This window comes from Pyrgilauda ruficollis, unplaced genomic scaffold, assembly GCF_017590135.1.
Source record: "Pyrgilauda ruficollis isolate IOZ18807 unplaced genomic scaffold, ASM1759013v1 scaffold74, whole genome shotgun sequence".
In the NCBI taxonomy this organism is placed as follows: Eukaryota; Metazoa; Chordata; class Aves; order Passeriformes; family Passeridae; genus Pyrgilauda; species Pyrgilauda ruficollis.
In genome coordinates, this window is record NW_024529266.1 from 2,233,515 (window position 1) to 2,243,863 (window position 10,349).

The 10,349-nt window shown below is 38.4% G+C and overlaps 1 protein-coding gene across 2 annotated transcripts in view; it reads right to left on the bottom strand.

Moving 5' to 3' along the window:
- FCHO2 (FCH and mu domain containing endocytic adaptor 2) overlaps window positions 1-10,096 on the bottom strand; it is an 83,685-nt gene extending 73,589 nt beyond the window's left edge. For both annotated transcript variants that reach the window (XM_041486044.1, XM_041486043.1), the window contains exons 1-2: window positions 10,018-10,096; window positions 1,027-1,118 (exon numbers count right to left, since the gene is read on the bottom strand). In XM_041486044.1, the coding sequence (XP_041341978.1) occupies window positions 1,027-1,118; window positions 10,018-10,044 (119 nt within the window). In that variant the 5' untranslated portion in view covers window positions 10,045-10,096. The remainder of the gene's footprint in view (window positions 1-1,026; window positions 1,119-10,017) is intronic.
- Window positions 10,097-10,349: the final 253 nt, after the last annotated feature.

The following is a 10,349-nucleotide window of genomic DNA, read 5'->3' on the forward strand; positions in this document are numbered from 1 at the left end:
AAGATTCCTTGGTTGTGCAGTCCAAAAGGAGACATCACACTTGGACTCTGGAACTCACTCATTTCTACTTAGTGAAATGGTTTTTTGTCATTTTCTCCAATTCACTTTGAAATGACACTAATGTTAGTGCAATGGAGTATCTGTCAGATTTATGGTGGTAATATTTTGTGGAAATTTTAAAGTACTTTTTAAACTGAGATCTATTTGAGGCCAAAACTTAAATTTTGAAGAATTCCAATTTGACAGTTTCTGCTGCAAGAAGCTAGCAGTGAAACAAGTCCTCAATCAATACCTTGCAACTATTTTCCATATGTTACCTAGTGTCAGTAAGTGAGGAAAGGCAAAGTTCTGAAGTAGGCCTATAAATAATTTTGTTCAGAAGGGAAATCCGTATGTTCAATATAGCAGCAGCAGTCTTCTTTTACAAAGAACTAAATGCAGCACTAGGTCACCTGTTTTGGAAGTTTGGAAGTCAAATTTTCATATTTCAGTCTTGTTCCCTCCATCCAATATAGAAGAACCTGTGTTATTTTCCGTGTATTATCTTCTCGTCCCTATGCATTACTCTTTTTCTTTAACAAACCTGTCTCAGCTTCTGAAAGTAGATTTTTTTTTTAAGTATATACCAGCAGTTTCTAATAGCTTAATTCCAAATCTATAGCAAAAATTTTGCAAGGCAAATAATTTTTGCAACTTTAACTTATAATTTTTCTTTCTTTTTCTTCCAAATGAAAAACTGGGATTAATTTAGATAAACTGCTGGACATCTAATAAGACACTTCAAGATTTTTATTCTCATCTTTTAAATGAAACCTGGAAAATTAGAAGCTTGTTATTAACTGATGCTTAAGAGTTCCTATTCAGCTCTAAACCAATCGAAAAAGTATAGATTTTCCTGTAGAATGTGAGAAGTATATTAAAATGATAATTGAACTTTGTTTACATATTTTGAACGCTACTGTTAAACACAATGACAAACAATAAAACCCACAAATACTATATTAAAAATATAGGATGAATACTTACCTTTCTCTAATAAAATCTGCTAAGTCCTTTGTTGACAAATGTCCATGTTTCATATTGTGATAGAGGACATCAAAGCCATTGTTCCTTTCTCCCTAGAGATAAACAGAAAGTAGAACTGTGAAACACAACATGCTGAATAGATGTATTTCCATAACTACTTTTCATTTTAATCACTTCATCAGGAAGTTAATTATTTATAATGCTTCTGGTTTTTAGCAATTGCTAAAAAGTTAGTTCCCATGAATCCCATATGTGTAAACTAACCTAAGATCAGCTCAGCTGCTATCACTACCTTTCTATCTACATACTTCTAGGCTATAGTCAAAGACATTTCTGTTGTAGATTTCTAGGAGTCTTGTATTCTTTCACTTCCCATCATATTAAGCACATACTAAACACCATACTCTCCATTTATCCACTCATCTCTTTCATTTTACATTAACTAAAATTCAGTTAAGATTACTTGATATCCTACTTCCCCAATCCTTCACATTTTATTTCTCTTCTCCAGCTTTTTGTAAAACTGGTGAAAAAAAAAAATCACTAATCTTTTCCTTCTCACTTGTAGCTTCTCTGTCTATTCTTAAGTTTAGTTTTAAGACATTTTCCAGTGAGTAAGGCACACCTCACTATTAAAACTGAGACACTGCTCTAAGCACTGACTAATAAACTCAGCCAGCTTATGACCTCTGGCACTATGAAGAACTTCCTCCTTACAGCAAAAAGCAACAACAGAAATGAAAGGAAGGCAAGGCACAGCATAATAGCACTGCTACTATTAAAGTTTTCCTGTCAGACTATCCATTCCCCTTCTCCCTCACAAAAGCTTCAGATCTGTAATGTTGCTTCTATATAAGGTGTGAATTGCACCCTCAGGAAAACTGCATGCATGTTCAGACTGGAAGGGAAAGAAGAACAGGATGGTATAGCATAGAATGGAATAGACTATTTCAGCTGGAAAGTATCTACAGTGATCATTTAGCCCAGCTGACTGAGCTCTTTGGGGATGATCAAAAGTTTAATCATGGTGTTGATGACATTGTCCAAATGTCCCTTAAATGCTGACAAGCTCAGGGCAGTGATTACCATCTCTAGGTAGGCCATTCCAGTGTCTGACCACGCTCCAAGAGTAAAGAAATGCCTCCTAGTGTCCACTCTGAATCTTCCTCAGCACAGTTTTCAACCATTCCTACATGTTCTACCCTTACCTCCCAGGGAGAGGAGATGGGCATCACAATCCCAATTTCCCCTGCTCAGAAAGCTATAGAGAGCAATGATGTCACCCCTCAGTCTCCTTTCTCCAAACTAGACATGCCCAAAGTCCTTAGTCGCTCCTCACAGGACACGTCTTCCAGCACTCTCACCAACCTTTTTGTCCTCTTCTGGATGCATAGTTTCACATCACTCTTAAAATCCTGAACTTTTAACAAAGGCAGATCTATACTGTCAGTGAGAAAAGCCCGAAAATTTGGTCTTACACCCTTCCAAACATTTCTGCCTGTTCAGTTCTGCAAAAATTTGTTTGCGCAGCCATAAAGCAAAACTTATCAGGGAAATTATACAGCTGGAAAATAAAGCTGGCAAATAAAACTAAGAATCACTGATCCAGATCACTGCAAGGAAACAAACAAGCTGTATTGCTCAGCAGAAGGGGGGGGGCTAGGAGGAGAAGGAATGCAGGGATCTGACGTCTTTAAATAAGGAGAAGCAGTCATGGGTGGATGGAAAAACTTCACAGCAGCCGTGGCATTAAGATCATTTCCACTACCTTTGAAGTTGCCTTAAAGGACAATAGAGAGATACATAAATTTACAAATAATAGATAACTGAAGGCAATTTGATACAAATTACTAGTCAGGATTATTTGTTTTACTTCTTCCAAGCATAGGGAAAAACAAAACCAAAGGAAAAAAAAAAAACACCTTAAAAAATCATAGTTTCCATGGTTGAACTAAGCTGTAACCTGAAAACGTGCACCAAAATACAGATTAGTTTGGTATAAGTGCAATTACAGTCTATAAAAAGTATAAACAAAACTAAATAGAACACATGAAAATACAGCAAACTCTTAAAGGACTCTCCACAGAGCAAGGCTTTTACAAACTTGAAAAGCAAAAGAAAGATGAGAACACCAATTAGTAGAAAATGCAACTTTATTTAAATGTTGTCCTACTCAAATACCAGTCTAAATAGTTTCTTTCCCCTTTCACCCCTATTTAAACAATTTTCTTTGTAGTTTAAGGTCTACAATAACTCTGAATACTGGCGCACTAACTTATTAACTTTATGTAGTTACTTAATATAAACCCTGAATGCCACTGCATTGTAATTAAGACTTCATTGGTACTTTCAATTAGAATACAGAATATAATTCTTATTTAACTTCTCCAAAGTTGTAACTGTACCCAAATTTATAGATAAACATTTATAAATAAATGTTAGGCATTTCTTCCTGAAAAACTAATAACATTTTTCTTTGTGAAATGTTCTTTGCTTTAAGGTGTTTCTTCCAGCTAAATCATCATGTTACCAAAATGTGCTGAACATAGGTCGCTTCTAAACTTTTCATAATGGAAGCTTTTAAAGGGGCCTTTTCTACATGGAGTTCTACAAATTTCCTGCCAATTTAGAAATGCAGGAAGGGTAGCACAGCCATGACCTAGCCTCTGGCTGCAGCGTTCCTGATAAACTGTCAGAAATGTAACCACACGAATCTTTAGAGAATGAAATGAGCCTGAACAACCAACTGCCATAATTATCTTGTTCTCTAAATGTAACTGAAGGTTACTGCAAAGGAAATAATTTTTCCACTTAAATTAGGTCTTCTTCTCAGTCCTATTATTTTTCCTGACTTCACAATGAATAGTTGTGAAGAAAGCATGACAGAGAAACAGAACAGATGCTATCCTCTACTGAGTCCCCTGAAAGCCTCATCTCTTACACACTATCAATGGTTATCACAGGTTAAGAACCTATGTGCAAAAGACATTAAAGTTTAAACAAAGCAGCAAGTCAAAAGCAGGCTCACAGATTTGAGGCCCTATTTGATTTAAGTCTGGCACACCTAAAAGACATGTCTTCACTTGTAAATATAATGTGAAGTATAACGTATATTACCCGTATCAAGCTCTATCTAAAAGCACAAACATCCAGACGTCAAAACTCCTCACATGACCAGAAGTTCTGACAACTAACCTGATGATTATTCTTCTCATGTTTGGAGACATACATGTACCCAAACCAAATTAAGTACAGTAGCTCAATGCAGAGAGCAGATGTTCTGCTTTAGAAAAAACTATACAGCTTTTCCATAACTTCTCCATTTCATAGTAATATTCATGAAGAGCAGCAATCAAAGTTAAGGCTCTGTATTTAGTATAACAAGACAGATGTATGTGGTGGGAAAAGGAGAAGTTGTTCAATTTACAAAAGCCAAGTATCTATCCTCTTACATGCACATATGCCATCAACACTGTTTGTGTTTTCGTTGTCTTTTCTCAACATTTCTCCTTCCCACACACACACTGTATAGAATTCTGGAAATTTTGTGTCTTAGACACTTCTTCATTGGGTGTTTTTACTTGCTCCTTCCTAGTGGCAACAGTAATAGCTGTGATCACTGGAAGACCAGTACTAGCTTACTTAAAAATAAATTAATGCAGCATATAGCAGAGGGAACAGATGAAACTTTGCATTCCCATTCATAAGCAATTACCATTCACTGGTATAATAAACAGTTAAGTCAGATGCAGATTCTTCTTCTGTAAGTCGCATAGTGGAGAAAGACAATCTTCTGTTGTCATGTATAATATCAGGCTCTAGGTAGAGCTGATATTATACATGACAGACTTCCAGATCAGTTTAAAAGACCATTCTGAATGTCATTTTGTAGGTAAACTACCATCTGTTGAGGTGATCCTGTCATTACTCAATAAAAAACAAATGTAAAAATGTGTAAGAGAGTGCAAAATGTAAGTCTCTCTATATGGGTACCATTTAATTACTCTGAAATCCATTAGCAGTTCTCTCCTTCTTACTCAGAGCTAACAAAACTCTCTTCAAAAGATGGTGTTTGTTCTGAGATTTCCTATTCTATACTACTGTAAGAAATCTCTTCTGTACCTACAGCACAGATGTCCCCCAAGAGCAAGCCATTAGAGAAAGCAATCAAATACAAGTAAACAATACAACACTTCAAATACAAGTAAACACTTAAATAAGCCTACAACGAAGCATTACTGACCAACTTTGTACACAAAACAAATTAAGTCATGGAAAGCAAGAGCAACCAGTCCTTCCATTTCCCTTCATCAAGAACTAGTCGCAAAGATTTCCTCATGGAAATGAAAGTAGCCCTGTCAGCAAATGTGTAGTCAGCAATCAGCATTTCCATGACTTGTGCATAACAGGAAACACATTACAGGAACTCTGTGGGATTGAACAACTTAAAATACTTCACATTTTTAAGAATAAGTTTGTTTGTTGCAATAAAAATTCTGAATTTAAAATCTCCATGCAGTAAAATAGCCAGAAATTTCTAGGCAATCTGCAGCAGCATTTACTTTCTACATTTCAAATCAAATTGCTTGAGTGCAAGCTCTGTCTCCTTTGGATTAAAACTGTTCAACATTAACATCTATTAGTGTAAAAAGGTTATACTCTGTTACACCATTTTCTATTTACCCAGTACAAATAAATGGTTATATTACGGTGACTCTGACTGGTCAGACACTAAATTCAGGACTATGTAAACTCATTTTAAATGCTCTGACAAACACTGTTGTCATGTTCTTTAAACTGTTAATCCTTGTTGCAGTTTCAAATAAATAACATGTCTTCCATGCTTTCTACCTAGAAAATAATTTAATTTAATGGGCCCTGAATACATAAAAACACTCATGTGATTAATATTATGGTCTTACATTTTTTGGAAGTTACCTATCTGTAAGTTTCCATTTCTGAGTGTCTGAAAGAGCTGTAGAAAATTGAGAGCATTGAAATGTGAAAGAAAAGCAGTCACTGGATGCTTACATGGGTAATGAATACATCTTCTTCAGTTCTGAAAGTTTTGAAAGTGTTGTTTGACAAAAAGAACCTGTCAACTTCAATTCTCACCTTCCTGTTTCAAAATATCAAATAAAGATCAGCTCCGGAGAAGCTCTACGCATATGAGGAAGGACAGAGATTTCCCACCATGCATAGGTAACTAAAAATATTTTTTAACTAACAGAGGGAAGGCTGCCAACTCATGCTACATGCACTCGTACAGAGAGGATACTAAGTAAATGTTGTACAACAGATCTCCTGAGACAGAGCATCCAGCTGTATGCCCAGCAGAAGAGTAGTGCTACACAGACATATGGATATAACTCCAGATGTCAGCATGACAAGTCTTTGTGCCACTAATATACTCACAAGTTTGTAAGACAACACATCTTACCCTTCTTCACTAAACTGTAATTATTAAACCAGGATACTGCCAACCTTTATGCACCACAAAAAGTATTTGGAAAAAAAGCCCACGAATCTTCAACACAGCCATTCTCAAAAGCTACAAGTAAAGCAATCAATTAAAAATTTTTTTTTAAATTGTCAAAGCCAATTTATACATATGTTTTTATATGCCAGAACTTCCAAAGTTACCAAGCACAGAGTTACACAGAAACCAGCTTCAGCTATTCATAGAACTTCCAATAGCTTAATTCATTTTGTTAATTTTAAACAATTCATAAACAACCACTGACTGGTTTGGAAGGTGCTTATTTTTCTGGACTTGTCAGTAGTTATTCCTTTAAACTATGTCATAAGAATTACCTGCACTCGTCAGTTTAAATAAAACATCAAAGTCTAAGCAATATTTTCTGTTACGAAACCAGTAGGTCAATAATCAACAACTTTCTATACTCCTATACCAGAAACAGAGTACTCGAAGTGACAAAATGTAGCTATGTTTAACAGAAATAGTTTATGATAGTGTTACCTTTAAATTATGACATTGTTTTGATGTAGCACATGCACAGCAGCAAGCATGCAGTGTTTTATGACAATACTAATTAGGAGTTGGGAATATTTGGACATGTGACTTGAATGCATAAAACTCAGTCATAAGAATCAAAGCCACTTATAGCCTGTACTACTAGTTCATAACTTTTGATACCCAAAAATATCCTCCTGGCTTGGAAAATTGCTCTAGAATGTCATGCTGCATTAGCAGACCCTTACAGTTTTCAAATGATAGTAAATTTTTAAAGTGACAGTAGAGGTCTTTGATAAATAAGACTGTTTTCAGGATGTGTAAAGCTGAAGTACAATCTCATTGACCTCTTACAGAACACTGAAGACTTAGCAGGCTCACCTAATTTTCTTACATCCCCTAACAAAAACAAAACCCAAGTGTGCAATTATTTAAACACTTTCACAAGCAGTGCAAGAGGAAAGCCTCAGGACAATTTTCAAGACTTACCAAGAAGGTAAGATTTGTTTTGTTTACATGAGCACATTTAGGAAGACAGCAGCTTAAATAGTGTGTAAAAAATTGATACACTCATACATGTCACTCCCCTTTTCTGGAGAAATCATTAAAGTCCCTTAAGTTTCTGATCTCTTTTCCTGTTACTTATAGCAAATTACGAAATCAAGGGAGAGTATCACACAGCTTAAGATCCAGACTTCCATTTCCAATGTACAATTTCAGTTGCAAGTTTATGACAACATCTATGTCAAATAGTTGAATATTAATTATGTTTTGGATACATTTTTATATCAGTGTTTTAAAAAGCATAACTATCCTATTCCACATTTCAAAAAATATTTTGTCTGGGGTTACCTAGAAGAGTAAGGAAGAAATGACAACACAATCCTTCTGAAGTTCTACATACTACTACTTTCCTTACAAATTTATCTTCATTATTTTTAGTCATCATGCATTCAGTGCATTTTCATGTATCTTCTAATTCCCATCTTAACTTCCTCACCACAATTCAGAGCCTACATGGACTGCTTCCCAAGTCTTCCAAAGCAGCAGCAATTTTGAACAACAACCTATTCTGAAATGTTAGTGCAAATGAAGATGATTAACGATTAAAAATGCACAAACCTATAATTTATGTCTACTTCTGAGGATATACAGAAACTCAATACCTTCAGATTTTCAAATCCATCATTACAGTTAATCTTGAAAAATATTCACCCACAGCAGGAAAGAAGGAGCATTCCCTAGTCCTTTTAATTTTACGTCTATACAAAATAAAACCCTGTCTATGGTATCACAAAAATTTCTTGGTGAAATTTTGCAAGTTAAGACCCTGTCTAATGTCTTTGTCATCAGCGCAAGACAAACACAAACTTCTTGTCCTACCTTGTGTCATTTCTGACACATGAGAAAAACCTGTACTAACAGAAGGAATCACCCATGTCTTAACTCACTGGTAACCCACACTAGGGGTTTTCCTAACAAAGCTATAGCTAGAGACTCTTTAAAGCAGAAAGAGAAAAATGGGAATTTGAGGTAGATATCTTCTACCTCATACTTGCTGGAAGCATTTGTGAAGACACAGACGTGGAAACAGAACATAAGGGAATGGCCCATTGCCTTCACCAATTTAACTGACTTACTAACAAAACAAAACACAACTGATCAGACAGTTAAATGAACATACCACAGTACATAACAAAGCTTAATAGAAAAGCTCAATTTCAGTTGTGATAGCTGAATAAATGACTTCTGTTTTGCTTTAATCTTAGGAGAAAATAGAAGCTTTTCCAATCAAAATGCATCTTTTTGTATTAATTTTAATCTAATTTTTATGAAAAATAAAATTCTTCCACATGTTAGTTTAATACTGATCTCCCACACTGAGGCTTCAAATTAAGCAGATTTGTACTTGTGAGAGAGCAAATCTAGTATCTTGGGTCATTAAATTTTAATAGTATGTTGAGAGCAAAGGAGTCAGAACTAAACACAAGATTGCAAACAAAACATAAACTTGAGCTATGCCTTATATTCAACAACAGGGTAATTGTGAAATTAGTTTTTCCTGAACTTTAAGCATAACTGCTGCTTACAATTGAAACAACATGCGTCTAAAGCTATTTTGTCTCTTTTTCACTTCAGTCTCAAGCAATAACAATTTTTATGTTTCTGCTACTTCTTGGTAGAGAGGCACATAAAAAAATTAAATAAGAAGCAACTTTGTAAACAGTCCGGTGACTACGAGAACGCTTATTTTAAGGTTTCAAACCAGCAATGGTCACAATGAAAACTAGTTGCATTTCACGCGAAACTCATTTATTTTTTTATCCATATGTATTTACCCACTTCAAAAACCAGATATCTGCGCAGAGATGACTTACAAGATCGCATGTCCAAAGGAAGCTGGAAAGCCTGTTGTTTCCCTAAGCCGGCTGTTGCTCGGCCGTACCTCCTCACGGGCACACGGAGACGAGCTACCGGTACAAAAGCGCGGAGCGCCGAGGCGCAGCTCTGCCTTTGCGTGAAGCAAACGTGAAGCTGCGACAGCCCGTGCTGTTCTCCCGTACAGCACCAAGACCCACTGCAGCCCAGGCCACCCCAGCCACCGTGCTGACTGCGAGCGCCGGACCCCTGCGCACACAGTGGCGTCCCCGCATCCCTCGGCCCACCGCTTCACGGCAACCACCCACCCCATGCTATCCGGTCCCATACTGTCCTATCCTATACCCCCCCATCCCTCTTCCCGCCGTCTCTCCGCAGCGGAGCCCGAGCACGGCGGCGCGGGCAGGGCCGGCGATCCCCTTGCTCTGCCGCGGGCTGCAGGTACCCCGCTCACCGGGGCCCAGCCCCGCCGTGGCGGACGCAGCGGGCACGAACCCTCCGCCGCCAGGCCCCGGCCCAGTCCCGGGGGTGGCGTAAGAGCCGAGGCTGCTCTCGCAGCGGGGACTGCGGCTGCCCCGCGCCGCGCCCTGCCCGTTCCGCCGGCGGCGCGGCGTCACCGGCCCGCGGCGCTGCCCTACCCAGAAGCTCTCCACGAAGTACGCCATCCTTCCTCCGCCGCCCGGCCACCGGCGAGCCCGGCTGCGGCCTGGAAGCCCCGCGAGAGCCAGAGGGCGCCGGGGAAGGGCGCGCGCAGCGGCACCGCGCCCGGAGGAGACGAGAGGCCTGCTCTGGGAAGGACCTTCACCCGGACGGTGGCTGGGCACTGGTAGAGGCTCCCCAGGGAAGTCGTCACAGCACCAAGCCTGACGGACATAAAGAAGCGGCTGGACAACACGTGTCACGAGAGCACAATGCGATTTCTTTACGGATGTCCTTACGAGTTGGACTCGATGATCCTTGTGTCCCTTCC